General features: G+C 42.0%; 1 protein-coding gene across 2 annotated transcripts in view; it reads left to right on the top strand.

Annotated features, from left to right (window-relative positions):
• The window catches only part of SMCHD1 (structural maintenance of chromosomes flexible hinge domain containing 1), a 107,360-nt gene extending 90,331 nt beyond the window's left edge, over positions 1–17,029 (top strand). The window contains exons 42-48 of one of the 2 annotated variants that reach the window (XM_055126578.1): positions 2,636–2,826; positions 4,938–5,047; positions 5,288–5,358; positions 8,952–9,123; positions 10,381–10,539; positions 10,801–10,908; positions 16,009–17,029. In XM_055126578.1, coding sequence (XP_054982553.1) covers positions 2,636–2,826; positions 4,938–5,047; positions 5,288–5,358; positions 8,952–9,123; positions 10,381–10,539; positions 10,801–10,908; positions 16,009–16,016 — 819 coding nt within the window. In that variant the 3' untranslated portion in view covers positions 16,017–17,029. Of the gene's footprint in view, positions 1–2,635; positions 2,827–4,937; positions 5,048–5,287; positions 5,359–8,951; positions 9,124–10,380; positions 10,540–10,800; positions 10,913–16,008 lie in introns of both variants that reach the window. The other variant, XM_055126577.1, reaches the window with a different exon arrangement.
• Positions 17,030–18,510: the final 1,481 nt, after the last annotated feature.

The raw sequence follows: 18,510 nt of genomic DNA, 5'->3' as shown, positions 1-18,510 counted from the left end.
TGTCTACCTTTGTTTTAAATTGAGGAAACTACCAAGGTTGTGTTGCAAGCAAGTAGCACCATTCCTTAAGCAGCATAGTGATTAGACTCTAGATTCTGTGCTTTGTTCATCATTCCTCACTGCCTGGGTGCAGCATTCTGCTTTCACAAATGCTGTTAACTTTATGTAGTATTTTGATTTTTCACATTAAGAAATTGAAGTTAGTTACAGTGCTAATATTGTACAGTGGGTAGAGCATTTGCCTTGCATGAGGCTGACCTGGATTCAAACCCCAGCATCCCATATGGTCCCCCGAGCACTGCCAGGAGTAACCCCTGAGCATCACTGGGTGTGACCCAAAAAGCCAAAAATAAAATAAATTGAAGTTAATGGGCTGGAGAGATAGAACTGCAATGTAATCCACTTATCTTGCATGTGGCTGATCCAGATTTGGTTCCAGGCATCACATATGGTCCCACAAACCCTGCCAGGAGTGATCTCTGAGTGCAGAGTCAGGAGTGAGTCCTAAGCATTGCTGGGTATGGTTCCAAAACAATTAGACAAACAAATTAAAATTAGGAGCTGGAGCCATAGAGATAGTACAGTGGGTAGGGCAACTTGGTTTGCTTATAGCTGATCCAGGTTTAGTTCCCAGCACCCATCATGGTGCCCAGGCCTGCCAGCAGTAAGCCTTGCACCACGCAGGTAGAGGCTCAAAACACAAACAAATAAAAGTTGGGGTCAGAAGGCTAGAGGACGTATTGTGCACATAGGAGCTCCAGTTTGGGGTTCTGTGCCACACCTGCAGTACTGAGGGCTCCTCGTAGCTCTGTGCTTAGGGGTGCTCTTCTCAGGAGACTTGGCATTGGCAGTTACTGGTGTCGAGCAGCAACGAAAGCATCTTAACCTTTGTACTGTCTCTGGCCTGAGCCTCGGATTCAACCCCCAGCAGAGATGGACCATGTATGTTTCTTGATTTTAAGTACTGTTCAGCTCCCTTCCCTGAGGAAGAGTTAGTAATCTCTATGAAAATACCAAAAGTAAATGCAGGAAAAAAGCTGGAAAAGTTAGGTCAAACTTAATATGATGTAGTGTATGAGGAAAAAATACCTACTCTACGTGGTGTCTTGGACATTGCAGGTGTGGCTAAAAAAGCGAATGAAGAAATTAAAGTTACAAAAACAACTTGTTGATAAATCATGAGCCAGAAGTTAGATGCAAGCCAAGGTTTCTGATTTCTGTAGTAGTTTCTTTAGAAGCTGCTGCCTAACTTAGCAGGCAAGTTTTACTGGGTGCAGGGAGTGAGTAATGGTACCTCTGACATTAAACAAGTTTGGCCATATTTCTGCCAAAGCCACATTACATTATGATCTAGATCCTAAATATGAACATTGAAAAGTTTATTACAAATTACATTGATTTATTCAAACTTATATATTGGACAACAGTGCTAATATTTTAAAAAATTTATTCCTCAGGACCAGTTTATAGATAGTCATGGTTCTGAGTTTCTAAGATATCTACAGTTATCCTGGTTTCAGGAGCTATTACATTTTCAGTGTTTCACTTGATAATAAATTCTTGCTCAATAAGTACTGTAGTATTACTGTTAGAGATAAAATAAGTCTAAGTCTTCTATTCAAATGTTCCTTATTCTATAACTTGAAAATCTATAGGGATTTTCTGGTATTGTTTTATAGTTTCTTTTCTGTCCTCGCAGTCTTATCTTTACAGGAAGAAATTTTCCACTTTTTCCAAATCTGCTTAATATGTGTTTATTCCTTAAAAAGAAAGTCTTTATACTTACCCTATAATTAAAATAATCAGTATTGTAGAGGATGAGGGAGATTTTTCTTTCAACCTCTTATGGTGTGTTTGTTTTTAATAACAAAACTACCTTGATTAATTTCTTTAACAGTCTTTTTAATACCAGGTATCTTGAAATACTATGTGTATTTCTTATTTTTAAATATGTTCACCTCCCTTCCCTGAGGAAGAATTAATATCTATGAAAATGCCTTAACTAAACTAAAAAACTGAAAAAGTAGGTAAACTTAATATGATATAGTACATGCAGGAAAAATAAGGCTACTTATGTCTTAGAAATAGTAGATTTGGGGGAGAAAACAAGCTAGTACCATATATATTCTATCGCCTAAAAGTTTTAATACAGTATAATATTAATTTGTTAAGTGGAGAGTCCAGTCATGTCTTCATTTAAGTAATTACCAGGGTGAGAATGATAGTACAGCAGGTAGGGCACTTGCCTTGTGCAGAGCCACTCCAGGCTCGATCCCTGGCAGCTCATATGGTCTCCTAAGTCCTCCAGGAGTGATCCCTGGACACAGCCAAGAGTAAGCCCCGCCTGAGTGAACCCTACTGAGCATCAGTGACACCAAAGCAAAATTTTACAACAGAACAGATAATTTCCTTTATTCAAGTCAGTGAGGTTTTGGTTTTGTTTGGACTCTTTAAAAAATTGGTGTCAGGCTGGGGCTTGGGGCTTATTGGTAGAATGCTTAACTTGCATGTGGAAGACCCTGGGTTTGATCCCCAGCACTGCCCCTCACCCTGAATTTATACGTATATGTATGTATGTATCCATATCTTGTGTAAATATAAGTATTTGTCTTGATTTTTTTTAATTGGATTGTAGATTGCACACCTTGCACAAATTGAGGATGATAGAGCTGCAGTGGTCATTTCTTGGCATCTAGCAAGTGACATGGACTGCGTGGTCACCCTGACCACCGACGCCGCACGCCGCATCTACAATGAGACCCAGGGTCGCCAGCAGGTGCTGCCCCTTGATTCTATCTATAAGAAGACTCTTCCAGATTGGAAAAGGTCAGGAGAAATCAAAGTAGACTTTTAATTTCCTAAAAAGTTTTCTTTTTTTTTTTTTAATCCATATGCTTAATTTAAATTTAATTTTTTTCTCTAAAAGTTACATAAACTGTAAAGTAACTGAGAAACGTGTTATTTTTGTTTACCAGAAATGTGCATTTTTTTTCATTAAGTTCATTATTGTGACATATTTGATTGTGTATGCTCACCATTTTTGTCAATTAAATGTTTATATATGTGATCCATGCACACTCGAACCCAAAGCAAATGTTTGTTCTTTGTGGTAGGAAAGATGTCATTGTCATTAGCAGGGTGTGGAACTTTATTGGCAGAAAGGGTATATTTGACTTTCATTTTTCTTATGCCCCATGGAAAGGGATCAGGCATCAAGTCGGTAGAGAAAGTCATTATTGGAACTGTCAGTGGCAAAGTCGAAATGTAAGAGACTGTCCCACTTTGTCTTTAACGTAATTCTAATCTCATTCAGAATCGTTTCCTCGTTTCCTTTTTAAAAGGTTTTTAGGGATTAACCATGGAAACCAGTTAGGCAGTTTTCATCTAAATTTTATTTTATTTTATTATTTTATTTACTTATTTATTTTTGCTTTTTGAGTCACACCCGGCGATGCTCAGGGGTTACTCCTGGCTCTGCACTCAGGAATTACCCCTGGCAGTACACAGGGGACCATATGGGATGCTGGAAATCGAACCTGGGTCAGCCGCGTGCAAGGCAAACGCCCTACCCTCCATGCTATGGCTCCAGCCCCTCATCTAAGTTTTTAAACTGTTATAAGTAGTTTAAAATATTTTACTCTTTTATTTTCCAATTCCAAAAGAAAGCTTTGCACCGCCCATCATTTGTCTAGAAAGGGGATTCTTACTAATGACCAGGTTAGAGGGATAGCACAACAGGTGGAGGGGCTGTGCTAATTGATTCCTAGTGTCCCCACTAAGAGCGATCCGTGAGCACATAGCTAGGAGTAAGCCCTGAGCACCTCTGGAAATGGCCCCCCAAGAAATTTAAGAAAAAATAAAAAGGGCTAGTGCTTCAATAAACTTACACTTCCTTCTTTGTTTTCCGTACTGTGTGCTGCAGAGATTGAGCTGGGGCTGTCTGCGTTTAGAGCATTGCTCTCTAGCCCTCAGAACCATCTTTCTAGCCCCTAGCATTTCATTTTGTAATTTAAAAATAGATTGAGGCAATAGCTAAAATTTCAACTCAAGATTTGTTTCTAAAATCTCACATTCACCTGCAAAACAAAATCTATTTTAAATAATCTGGGAGATCCTATTAGGTCATAATTATTGTAATAATACAAGTAATACATTCTGTGAGAAGAATTTTTCTCTCCAGAGGGTCTTTCTTACCTCCACTAAGGAGAGTGTGAAGTTTCTTTTCTGAGCTACTGATTGCTCTAGTACCCAGTGTCCTGTTTCTGGCACTGCCTTTTCCTGGCATTTTTCTACCTGGAACCCACCCCAGCACCCTTCCTTTGAGATTTCGGGAAACCATTTGCAGAAAAAGCATTTGGCACCTTCATCCACTCTCGTTTCTTGAAACCCTATTATTCCTTTAAACTCTATTTGTCCCCTGTGCCAAGGACAGGGAAACAAAGTGCTGAGTTTACCTGTCACTTGTGTCAGTCTTGACATTAGTTACATATGTAACCTGCCTCATTCCTCTTCCATTCCAGGCCTACCTCCACATCACTTAGCACCCTTGCTTAGGGCCAGCATTAAAAGTTGTGTTTCTCCTTTTTTGGCAAACAGAGCAGCAATTAGTGTTTATTTTACAAAGTAATTGAAGAAAAAGCAGATATTTTTATGTGCTAAACCTTGGTTTCTAAGGACATAAAAGTTGATCACTTAATAGTGTCATTTGTAGGCCAGAGAGCCCCAGAAGAGCTAATGCACACGCTTTGCACTTTGTGCAAGGGTCCCCACTCGTCAGCCCTATTGGCCTCTGAGAGCTGCCACATGTGGCCAAAAACAAAATATAAAATGATCACATGGTTAGGGAGTTGATTAGCAATATGTTGTATATTTGTGCTTCTTGTATCTTATAAAGTATATCTTATAATTTTATTTTAAATCTTATGTTTTGCTTTAAGACCACTACCTCATTATCGAAATGGAAAATTACATTTTAAACCAATTGGAGATCCAGTCTTTGCCCGAAATTTGTTAACGTTTCCAGATAATGTAGAGCACTGTGAAACAGGTAAAGGAACTTTGATTTTATTTTATATAGCTATTAGGGTTGTGATATTGATAGCTAATTGTTACAGAAGCTTATGTGCTTATTTAGGTTGTGATGGCTCAATACAAATTTTTTCTATGAGAAAAAAAATTTAGAAATAAAATATTCAGTAAAATTTTAATGTTAGCACTATTTCTAAAAGATCTCTTCAGTGTACAATAATGTTTTGATTTTTTTAAAATTATTTATTGAACTTTTCAGTTTTTGGTATGCTGTTAGGAGACACCATTCTTTTGGATAATTTGGATGCTGCCAATCATTATAGAAAAGAGGTATGTGTTTGAATTTCTTTTTAATCTGTAGCTTTGTTATTGTGAGCTTTTTTTTAATGTTATGTAAGAAACCTGCCCAGAAATGATTTCAGAGTCAGGGAGATGACTTGAGTTCTGGATGCAGGCAGGCGCCCCAGGTTCAACCCCTGTCACCATAGCTCCCCCAAGCACTGCTGAGCAAAACAACCACCAACTACTATGTGGTAACATGTATAACTAGCCTTGACAGAATCAGTTTAATTCCTCTGAATTGATAAGCAGCATAAAATTGGGCAAAGTATATGACTGACAAGACCAAGATGCAAATTTAAATGAAATTATGAGCTATGGAAGTATCTGACTCAAAACTGATAATTATTGGTGACAGTACTGGGGGGAAGTACATGATTTCTAGATATTATGTAACTTGAGAGAAATGTAATTTGCTGTCATCTTTACTAGTTGCTAGAGCTGCTGTGACACACTAGCACAGATTGGGTGTGGGCCACACCCAGCAGTGCTCAGGGCTTACTCCTGGCTCTGCACTCACGGATCACCCTATGGGTTGCCAGAGTTAAAACCCAAGTCGGCCCTGTGCATGGAAGCATCCTACCTGCTTTGCTATCAGTCCCATCCCTGGCCGAGTTATTTAAACAGTAGAAATTGTCATAGTTGCAGAAGTTTGAAATCGAAAAGTGAAGGTAAAGGCCGGGTAGGTTTCTCTATGAAGCCTATGTTAGAGGGTCTGTTGAGAAGTTTTTCCCAGGTTTGATCTTCCTGCATTTGTTCATATCTGTGTCTCCCAAATTTCACCATAAGAAGATGACACCATTCTGGATTAGAACCCACTTGATCCTCAAAATGAGATCCCATTTGAGTAACAGATTTGAACTTCAGGGTATGAGTTAGAGGAGCATAGACTTGAACTCAGAGTACCTTTAAAGGAGGACAGTTTGGGAGCCTTCAGTTTCAGGGGCCTGTTGCTGTGTGATAACATTCAGTGAGAATGTTGTCTCTTTGAAATTCCTTTTGTTTTTGTTTTGGCTTTTTGGGTCATACACGTGATGTTCAGGGGTTTTTCCTGGCTCTGCACTCAGAAATTACTACTGGCAGTGCTCAGGGACCATATGGAATGCCAGGGATCAGACCCAGGTCAGCCACATGCAAGGCACAGGGTTTTTCCTGGCTCTGCACTCAGAAAGTACTACTGGCAGTGCTCGGGACCATATGGAATGCCAGGGATCAGATCCAGGTCAGCCACATGCAAGGCAAACGCTCTGCTTGCTGTACTGTTACTGACACGGTAGTGAACTTGATCAGACAGTACTATTAGGTGAAATGCCAGTGGACTTGAACTAAGACTATATCACGGCCCTGAGTGATAGTACAGTGGGGAGGACGTGGGCATCCCGCGTGGTTCCCCGAGCACCCCCAGGAGTAATTCCTGGATGCAGAGCCAGGAGTAACCCCTGAGCATCGCCAGGTGTGACCCAAAAAGGGAAAAAAAATACACATATATATGTAATTGTGTGTGTGTTTATCACAAAAAGTTTTTCCTAGCTTGTACCAGTAGGGTTCTGCTTGGTTGTTCCGGGTGGGTGGACCCAGCCCCCTCCCTGCATGTGCTCCGTACCCGAGCACTATTCCCAGAGCCGGCACACGCATCCTCAGGTAGATAAGACAGACACTGAAGACATGTTGTCACGAGAATATTTGTCAGGTTTACTGAACTTCAGTGTCAGTTTCCATTCTCCCGAGCGGCTCAGGTCAGGAGATGGACTCAGGCCCTTCCCGGCATCCGAGGAGAGGCGCTCCTCGCCGCCAGCGCTCGCCCAGACGAGCTGTCAGATAGAGGAGCTACTACTAAGCTGCACGGAATTCTCAAGCCCTGGCTAGGGTATTATGTAAATTCAGCTCGTGGCTTGGAAAACACAAGTCTAAAATCTGAAAGATGAGATTATTTTACTAAGAAAACAGGTCATTAAATAAACTGCAGTCTTTCTTCGGAGAGTGTCTTAGCATGCTTTACAGTTTAGGTAGCAAGTATGTTGGTGGGCGAGAGGGGGAGGACGTCTGTGAAGCTATTGTTTAGTTCCTAGTATTTTACATCTTATACGGTTATTTTATTCAAGTTTCTTTTAAGAATGCTATCTCATTTATGAATATGCCATAACTTACAGAATTTACTGTTATTGAAGCATACAAGTTTCACATTTTTTATTACACTAAAAATATATTTCACCTGAATGGGGGAGAGGTTGGCCACCCGCAACGCTCAGGTTCCCTGAACCACACCTGGTAATGCTCAAGAGGCGTCTCCTGGCCTGGTGCCCGGGGACTGCGGTGTGTGCACAGCCAGTGCCGACCCCTGGGCTGTCTGAGCCCTGGATTCACTTCTCCACTAGCCCTTTGCTTCCCTCTCTGTCACTTGGTTTTCATCAGCTCTCTCTCAATTCTTAAATTACTTACATCATTTTTTTTCTGTCTGTGTCATCTGTCAACCAGAAAAAACCTGAACCAGTGAAGCTGCTTTGACACTGCCATGGGCTTCAAATACAGAGCTCCTCTCTCCCTCTCCTTCCCTCCTCTCTCCCCCTCCCTTCGCTCTCTGCCCCCTCCTCTCTCCCCTTCCCTTCCCTTTCTTCCCCTCCCTTCCCTCTCTCCCCCTCCTCTCCCTTCTCCCATCCCTCCCTCCTCTTCTCACCTTCCCATCCCCCTCCCATTCCTCTGTCCTCCCCTCCCCTTTCTCTCTCCCCCTCCCATCCCTTCCTCTCCCTCTCCCTCTCCCCCTCCTTTCTCCTCCCTCTCTTCCTCTAAACTCTCTCCCTTTGTCCCCCTCCTTCTGTTGCCCTCCTCTCTCCCCTCCCCTTCTCTCCTCTCTCCCTTACCCTCCCTCTGTTGCCATCTATCTCTCTTTCCTTCTTGCTCCCTCTCCAGCTTACTCCTGTTTCCTTCTCCCTCTCTCCTTCTAGACTCTCCCTCTGTCCCCTCCCCCCATCTTCCTCCTGTCTCTCCCTCTCCCCTTTATTAGTCCCCTCTCCCCCTCTTCCCCTTTCCTCCTCTTCTCCCTCTTCCCACCTCTCCCTCTCTCCCCTTCTCACTCCCCTCTCCTCACTCTCCCTCTAGACTCTTTCCCTCTGTCCCTTTCCTGTCTCCTTTCTCTTCCTCTCCCCCTTTCTCCTTCTCCCTTTCCCACTCTAGACTCTCTCCCTATGCTCCTCTGTCTCCCTCCCTCTCTCGCTCTCCCTATCCCCCTCTCTCTGTCCCCCTCTCGCCCCTCCCCATCTTCCTCCTCTCTCCGCTATCTCCCTCTATTTCTCCTCCTCCTCTCTCCCCCTCTTTCTTACTTCCCCTCCCCCCTCTCCTCCCCCCTCCCCCCTCTTCTTTCATCTCCTGAATAAGCTATCAATTCCACTTTATTTGCATTGTCACTAGTAGGCTAACATTTGAGAAGAATCTAATTCCTCTCTGGGATTTTTCATCTTATACTTCACTAGACATTTATGACGATGTGTTGCTAATCTTAGAACCCTTAAAATGAATTGTTTACCCTTTCTTAGAGAGATGGAAGTACATTTTAATGACAGCAATTACTATCCACTTACTTTTAACAGGTTGTTAAAATCACACACTGCCCTACACTGCTAACCAGAGATGGAGATCGCATTCGAAGTAATGGGAAGTTTGGGGGCCTTCAGAACAAAGCTCCTCCAATGGATAAACTTCGAGGGATGGTATTTGGAGCTCCAGTACCCAAACAATGCCTAGTTTTAGGGGACCAAATAGGTATGCTATTTACCTACATAACGATCTCTAATTTGATTTTAATTTTTTATGTGGAACTTGTGAATTGAGATTCTAACATAAAAACTAACCAAGAATAGGGGCCGGAGTGGGAAGAGCGTTTGCCTTGCTTATAACTGACCTTGTTCAGTTCCCAGCATCCCATGTGGCGCACCCCCCCCTGCCCCCCTCCCAAGCACTGCTGGGTGCGGTCCAAAAAAAAAAGAAGATAAAACACTAACTAGAAACAGATAGGAATATGATTGTTTTTATCTAGTACTGATTACAGCTTTCTTATATTAGGTTATTCAACTTATATAAAAGTAGGGGTTTCCCTCTTTTTGTCCTTGAAATAAGATACTGTCATTCTTGAATAAACAGTATTTCATCAAATAATTATACTGCTCTTTTATATCAGAATCAGTAACTGGAATACAGTAATAGTTTTTAAAAAGGTCTTGACCCGAACAATAGCACAGCAGGTAAGGTGCTTGCCTTACACGCGCTGAGTCAGTTCATTCCCGTGTGATCCCCTAGACATTGCCAGGAGTGATCCCTGAGCACCACCGAGTGTGGCCCCCAAACCACCAACCAGCCAAGTCTTGCCTGCACCCTCCTTCCATCTTCCCTTCACCAGCCTGTGCCCCCTGGTTTCGTTAGTTAGCCTCTCTCTGTGCTCTGACATATTTTAGACCATTACCTTAGAATCTGGACTGGAGCGATAGCACGACGGGTAGGGCGTTTGCCTTACATGCGGCCAGCCCGAGTTCAATTCCTCCATCCCTCTCGGAGAGCCCGGCAAGCTACTGAGAGTGTCCCACCTGCATGGCAGAGCCTGGCAAGCTACCCATGGCGTATTCGATATGCCAAAAACAGTAACAAGTCTCACAATGGAGACGTTACTGGTGCCTGCTCGAGCAAATTGATGAACAACGGGATGACAGTGCTACCTTAGAATCTATTTGCCCTCAATTTTTAGAGTTCCAGTACTTGTATATTGCCTTTTCTGGCAAAAAAATGGTTTGTTGTCAGCCTTTGTTTAAAAGAAAAAAAAAAAACTAGTGATAAAATGCATAGTTTGCTTCACCATTTTCACCAAATACACTTCACCATTTTTAAGTGTGCAAGGCTTGTGATCTTAAATTGCGTTGTTAGTGGTTTCCCACACACAGTTCCAACACCTTATCTGTCACCAGCATAGTGGACCCACCTCCCAGTAGCTTCTCACGCATTTTTTCTGCTGTGTCTGGGTCTCCGCAGAGCTTCTCCGGCAGTACCGCACTGCTGTGTGCAGATTGGGCACTGTGAACAAGGACCTTAATGGCCAGCTCGAGTACCTTCACACTCCGGATATGAAGAAGAAAAAGCAGGAACTGGATGAACAGGAGAAAAGTCTGAAACTTATAGAACAAAAGCTAGGTATGTGCTTTCTTTTTGTTAATGTCTACTTTCACTGTCTGCAGAGAAATGAAAGAAACCAGCTACAAGAAGAAAGGATATACGTGTGCCAGATCTTTGTCAGTCGAAAGATAACTCTTGACTTCGAGTTATCTAGTAATTGGTTATTTAATATTCTCAGTAAGAAGCATTCTCATGAAAAGAAGCATTCTTTACGTTGACATTTTTCTTATAATAACCTCGGTCTTCAAAGTTAGCTTTATACATCTTCTGCATTTGTAGGTATGACTCCCACAAATAAATGTAATGAAACACGTCACCAAACAAAAGTTGAAATGACAGAATGTCTGATTCCTCCTAAGAGAATGAGAAGAGAATCTACAAGACAAAGTAGGTGAGTGTGTGTGATCTGAGAGTTACTGGCTAGTTCCTCAAAGTTCTTAGCTTTGTAATAGTGTCAGTGTGTGTCTGATTGCTCTCTGGCGAGAATTAGTGTGGGAAAAAAAATGATACTGTATATAAAGCCTAATTATTTTCTCCTACATTTTTTCTTTGGGATTTTTTTCACCGCACCTGGCTAAGCGCTCAGGGTTCATTCCTGGCAGGCTGGGCACTCTGTGGGGTACAGGGGATCAAACCCAGGTTGGCCATGTGCAAGGCAAGTGTCCTACCCACTGTATTACTGCTCCAGCCCCAATTCTCTGGTTCTCTAACGAATTTCCCTAATATTTTAGAAATATTGGTAGTTGACTTTTAGATTATTAAAAGATTCCATAAGATTTAAATTGCTTTGATATTGTTTGGTTTATCTTTCAAATACAGTGCATTTTCTTAGACTCAGCACCTTATAGGCATCAATCAGAGTGCCAAGCCATTTGTTTATTGATTATTTTAAAATGACTTGCAGTGGGGTTAATTTGGGAAAATTATACCATTCAGATCCGTGTTCTTCAGCCACTGTCCACAGAATGCTGGTCTGAGCAGCTATGCAAGGCAGACGCTGGTCAACAGGTATAAAAATGTTCAAGGATGCTGACTTAGATAGGTCACCAAATGAAGAGAAAACTGCCCTTTTTAGTCTTAAGACCATTTCATAGAAATGAAATCGAAGTTTATTTCAGACTGTGGTGTTTGATCTTATTTTGCATCTATCCATACTTAATTGAATGCTCATTTTGTGCATGGAAATAAAAGTGGCATAGTAGGATAGATAGTGCAGTAGGGGAAGGTTTTTGCCTTGCATGGTCAACCTAGGTTCAGTGCCAAGAATTTCGTATGGTTCCCTGACCACAGCCAAGTGCAGCCCACCCACAATCCCCTCCAAAAACAGAAGAAAAAAAATTGTGGTACTCAATGCCCTTAGAATTCTATAATCTTAGGCAGAAGAAGAGTTTAAAAGTAACTATAATTGTACAGGATAATGTTAAGGTCTATGAAAAAAAAGAACACATTGATCTAAAATAATAGGAAACATACTATACTAGTCATCAGGAAAGATACACTTGAGCAAAAAATCTGACAGATGAAGTCGGCCACCTAGAGATTGGTTTCGGTAGAGGGGTATGGAAAGCACTGGAAGAATGAGTGTGGTGTGTTTGAGCACCTGTGCTTGTATAGCTAGAATGGGCAGGAGGGAGAAGGTCCAAGGAGTGATTAGGGTAGGTAGAGACATGTATGCACCAAGTCATGTGTCACGACATACCGTGAGATGAAATTCTTTATATTCTCAGTTCACTTGAGTACTTGTGCTAGTAGAGTAGGGAAAAAATGGTGTTTTAGATTGACTTTAAGGTAGATGAGGAAAAAGAATTAATGAAATAGGGATTTTTTTTTTACCATTTTAGTATTCATCTCTGTGAGATAAATTTCTACACAACTGGTTGTGAATGAAATGCTTTATCGTATGCCTATTAATAAAAACTAAAACTGATCATGGGAAGTATATTTGTTGATAAGTTAAACATTTTAAAAAGATCAACAAAGGATATAGACAATTTTATAAATCATGGGTTCAGATTATGACAAAATCCCCTATTTACAATGAAAATTAATCAATACTTATGGAAGACATGAACATTAATTATTATGGAAATAAATCTGTTTTATGGGAAAGACTTGTGTTAGCTATCTTTCATGGCAATTACATAATTGGGAAAATTTCCTTTACATAAAAATTAAGCATAGAAGACACATATACAGACACACGTTTTTTGGTCATACCTGGTGATGCTCAGAGTTTATTCCTGGTTCTACACTTAGGAATAACTCCTGGCAGTGGTCAAGTGACATAATGGGTACCTGGAATTGAACCCTGATCAGCTGCATGCAAGGCAAATACCCTACCTACTCTCTGTCCAACTTAGATCTTTGGATTTTTATTTGCTGTGAGCTTACTTCTGACTCTGCTTAGGAATCAAACCTGGATTCACCTTGTGCAAGGCAAATGCCCTACCTGCTGTACTATCTCTCCAGCCCCTGGTGATAAATTTAAAACCATGGAAAAATAAACAGGTTTTTCACCTCAACTAGTAACATAAAATAGGAAATGAGAATCAGTAGTTAAATGAATATGTGAAAAATTGGAGGTACTAGTGAAAGGTAAAATTGTCAATTAAACCTCTGGTCTTGGCAGCACCTCAAGGACATTTGCTGTTTATGGTGGAGTAGGGATAATTTCTATCTCATGAAACCTCTAACTGAGCTACTCTTTCTTTTTGAATAAGGAGTATTATGTTTATTTATTGGGGGAAGGTAGGAGGTGTTGGATTTATACGGAATAGATGCAAAATAAGATCAAAGAGCACTGTCTGAAAGAAATGTAGATTTCATTTCTATGAAATGGGGTTGTTAAGCCACACCAGGCCATACTCCAGGCTTCCTTATGGCTCTGCCCAGGAATCACTCCTCGTGGGCTTATGCCCCATAGTAAGTGAACAAAGAAATGTGGAAGGAAGAGGATTAGTTGATTACATATGGTAGAAGCCTTAAGGCATTTAGAATTAATTTCTCAACAATTCAAAGAAGGCTCAGTTTTTGCAAGTTTACATGAAATAAGGAGGATTTGGAAACAATTAATGTCACCAGGAAATAATCCTACATCTTTGAGGGCGTACAGTGGTTTGAGACATGCGTTTATTGTTTACTTCAGAAGCAGACCAGACTAGACAAGTTACCTGCAGGTTTATCAGGAAAGATTATATGATACGCATTAAAGGCAAAAAAAAGATAGCTGTGTGCAGCAGCATATTAAAAGGACGGTAGGGAGGGGAGGCTAGAGCCATAGGACAGTGGGTCGGGCGTTGCCTTGCATGAGGCCATCCTAGGTTCAATCCCCGGCATCCCATATGGTTCCTGAGATCTGCCAGGAGTGGTTCCTGAGGGCAGAGCTAGGAGTAACCCCTAAGCACTGCTGGATATGACTCAAAAAATAAAAAAAATAAAAAAAGAATGACAACGTCGGGGGTGTGGGGGAACTGTAGGAGGGACAAATATGCTCTCCTGTGTTTAAACGTTTATGGAAACTCCTGTACATAACAGCTGCCTTTTCCCTGGAACATACTCTGCAGGGTATGACCCAGGGATGTTCTCAGCTCCATGCCCAAGAGGCTGTAAGTGGAAAGGATCAGTGTCTCCTGGACCCTGGTGCATAACAGGTGGTATTGTTAACTCATTGATTCAAGAGGGTAGAAGGAGGAACGATTGGGTATAGAATTAAAGTGAAAGAAAACACCAAATGCAATATGTTGATCAAATGCAAGTTGTATGTCTATGAATCAAACAATATACACTTAGTATTATACTCCTTAATGTGGGCCACATATATACTTAAAATTTGGAGGACTGGGGAGAGAGAACAGTAGGTAGCACAGTGGGTAGGGTGCTTGCCTTGCACGCAGTCGACCTGGATATGATCAACATCCCAGATGGTCTCTCAAGCTAGCCAGGAGGACTACTAGGTGTGGCTGTCCCCCAAAATGAAATTTTTGTTGGAGTTTTTAAAAGAAATGGGGTTTGTTTTAGGGATGGATTTTATTGACCCTGGTATAGGAAAGTTTGCAGCATATAAGAAGTATTTTTAAAGGGAGGGGGAGGACTTGGTCCATCCCCAGTGGTTGGCAGTGCTCAGCTGTCAGATTGAACTTGGCTCAGCATCATGCAAGCCTCAATCTTTATACTATCTCCAGCCCCCCCAGATTTTAATATTTTAGAAATTCTTTATTTCCATACAAAATCTTCAAAATTTAGAACACAGCAAACCTCAGTTATAATTAGCTACATCGCAAGATACAAATATTCTGCCATCTATCATTCTAGAGAAAAGTTGGACTGGAGCAGTAGCACAGCAGGTAGGGCATTTGCCTTGCACACAGCTGACCCGGGTTCAATTCCTCTGTCTCTCTCAAAGAGCCCGGCAAGCTACCAAGAGTATCCCGCCCACAAGGCAGAGCCTGGCAAGCTACCTGTGGGTATTCGATATGCCAAAAACAGTAACAACAAGTCTCACATTGGAGACGTTACTGGTGCCCGCTCGAGCAAATTGATCAACAACGGGACGACAGTGCTACATTGCAAGAGCTTTGGAACCATGCATCACTAGTGGCTACTGGTTTTAAAAGAATTTAAGATAGTAATCTACCCTGTGCATCTTCACCTCATCTTATTTCCCAGAGGCAATTTTTGTGTGGCTGTTTATCCTATTGTTCCTTTTCTTTCTTTGGCCATGTAGCACCTTTCAGGAAGACAGTGCAGCCCGGCTGCTGAGCTGATAATGAGCTTTATCTCCTGCCCACCTGACTTTTGGACTAAATTGTTCTGCGTTATTTTATATTTTTCCAATCATGATTTGTTATATTCTGTATGCAATAGCCAAATAATCTAGATATGTGGGAGTTAGTCAGTCTCATAGAACCCCTAAGAGTCTGTGTGTGGAGGGCGCAGGTAGAGTTGGGGGATCCACACCTGACATTTCTCCAGGATTACTCGTAACTCCATGCTCACAGATCACTGCAGGCTGGGCCCAGGGGATCAATATGGGTTGCCAGGGATTCAGCCCAGTGTCAGCTGTGCAAGGCAAGCTCCCGACCTGCTCTCTGGTCCCCTCCTGTTAATATTTCAAATTGTTTCATTTAAGGAATGAAGAAGTAATCCTCAATATGGGGCTGAGGTGACCCTTAGTGACACAGGTCCCTTGCCTTCTGATGTGGATGGCACCCTTTTTGAGCTCCCCCAGTGCCTTGCACTAGGGTTGGTCCTAGCAGTGCTTGAGGCACCTTCTCGGCCTGGGTCCCCCCGGGGGAGAGCAGGTGCACTCCAGCCCTGGGCACTGCCTGTTTTGGAGGCTTTGGGGTGTTTCTGTGTACCTCTGAGTTGTTAAATTCAAGGGTTCAATTATTTAAGAACTTTCATAATTCCATTGAATACTTTAACATCTGGGTCAGGACAGGAAAACTTTGATACTTAAGTGTTTCTTTTTTTCTCCACTTTGAACAGGATTATAACCAAAGCAGATGTGTGAAAGTCTCAAAGGAGAGTGGGCCCTGTGTCTCACTGAGAGTGCACTGGCTTCTGCAGTGATTTTGGAAAACCACGAGTGCTACTTATCAGACTGGATAATCTGGGGAATAATGCAAGAGTCTGGGCACACAGTGCCGTGTCAGGCCAGCTGAAACAAGAATCACACATCTCTTTAGTTCCACAGCTCATGGGACAGTACGAATTTACTGGGATTGTTCCAGTCATTTTCATTGCTTTTCATTTCTTGCAGTGTATCAAAGGAAATGCACAAGTATCGCAGTGGCTACAATTGACATGTAGCATTTACAATTCTGAAAGAAAGTTAATGTACTTTTTTTCCAGTATGATGATCATGGATATGCCAGAACTGTTTATTGGAAGCAAACTTTTTTAATTCTTTTTTAGTGGATTTATTTAACAAAACTTTGGTTGTGTCAGAAGAACACTTTAGAGGTTAGGTATTTAAGTGTAAATATGCGAAGAAACTCTTAATGAAGAATTTAGAATAAAAAAATAGAAAAAGTACAGGTGCCTGAGAATTCAGGTGCTGATACATCAAAAAATACTGAATTGATGAACTTGTGATACTAGCATTATGACTTTCTAAAGACAGCCTGTGTATATATGAAGCTCCGTCCGTTTTTATAAGTACTGTTTAACTTTCCTAATACTAGATTATATACTATAGGCCTTAATTCTACATTTACATTATTTTATAATTTTTTATTACTGTTTTTAACGGCTTAAAGATGTCACACTCAGTACTGCAACGAGGATATGTTAGGAACTGCTGCAAAAATACTAAATTGGTGTATTCAAGCTAACGTGTCACTATTCATGTCTGTGTATGAATATACTCCAGGACTCTATGTCTGTGAAATTGTTTTGTAAGGAGATAGATACTTTTGGTATACAGTTTTGTGCCCCAGAAAATGTGTGTGTATTTTTTAATCCTTTCTAAATATACAGTGAGGTGAATAAAGAAGAGTGTCCCTTCTCCCATTTCCTTCTTTAAAATGAAAACTCTGTAAAGTCACATTGATAAAAGCAGTCATTACATTGAGCTGCTTTGTGACGGAAGGCATTTGCTGTATTAAAGGATGGTGCTCGCCTCCCCCGTGCTCTCCTGCTTCGCTGACACTGATGCTCGGCAGCAGCTCTGCTTGTGCCCACTGCGTGTCACTATCGCCTCAGGGGTCTGACTTTTCTTTTCAGATGTGATGCTCTTCCATTTAGTATGCTGCAGTATGGTGTAAGCATAACTTTTAGATTCACTAAATACACAAAAATTTGAATGACTCGATTGCAAGAGTTGTAGCAGTGCTGCAGTTGCCTAAAGGAAATACTGAAATCCTTCCGGGGCTGTAACATCTACACCTCACTGTATATGTTAGCTTGAATACACCAGCTAGAGGGGCTGAGCCTCCTGAGGTGGTGCTGTCCCGACAGCACTCAGGGACCAGGCAGAGCCTATGAGACTGACACTCCCACATACAAAGCAAGGATTCCAGCTTGCTGCGTGCTCTCCCCTTAAGTAAACTTCTTTCCCGAGCTGTGTAAACCCCTTTCACCCGGGTGATGCTAGGAGTGATCACACATTAATGGATGGTGACAGACTCTCCAGGTGGCTCTCTTGCCTCCCGCGTTTAGTGCTCTTGAACCGCTTCCCCACCTGGGATGGGCGTTGCCTTGGACCGATGAAGGAGGAATGAGGGCCAAGCTGGTTTGTAATTAGTTGCCGTTTATTCCATTCTTGTCTCTCCCAAACTCTCCACAACTCTCCACCTCTGGCCACAACTCGCTCCCCAATTCACAACTCTCTCTCAGCTCTCTCCAGCTTTCTAACTCGCTCCACAATGCTCTCTCCAACTCTCACTCGCTAACTCTGTCTCTCACTCTGTCCACAGCTCCCACTCTGCCTCTCTCCAACTCTCTACCTTCTTTTACTCTGTCCCCTACTCTCCTCAGCCACCACCTTTACCACCTCTTCCCTTACTATGCCTCCCAAACCATGCCTCCCTCCAGGAAGCACGAGCATGTTTAAGCCTTCCTAACCACCGCAGTCCACGAGGGCAAAACAGCACTTAAGGTATATTTCTCCTCTTCTTAGATCAGAAACTTAATTAACATCTTAATTCTACTTCCTAATATTTGCCATTCTGTATGGACACAGTAATAGACACTACTAGGCTTGTAGGACATCTGGGGACATCTCACCAGTACTGCTTGGTAGGGCTTTAATAACAAAAGTAGTAATATATCCCACCCATGGTTAAAGCGTCGACACCACGTGGTCCCCTGAGTATCCCCAACACCAGCACCATGCAACTCCACTGTCCTTGGGCTCGCATTTGGGGAAAGAGACAAAGGGGCAGAAAATGTTGGAGTGGGCTAGAGTGCATGCTCTGTATGCAGGGCCTTGTTCACTGCGTGGTTCCCCAAGAATCATCAGGAGTAGACTCTGAGTACTGCTGGTGT

Source organism: Sorex araneus, chromosome 2, assembly GCF_027595985.1.
Source record: "Sorex araneus isolate mSorAra2 chromosome 2, mSorAra2.pri, whole genome shotgun sequence".
NCBI classification, from domain to species: domain Eukaryota; kingdom Metazoa; phylum Chordata; class Mammalia; order Eulipotyphla; family Soricidae; genus Sorex; species Sorex araneus.
This window is presented reverse-complemented; position numbering and strand designations above follow the sequence as displayed.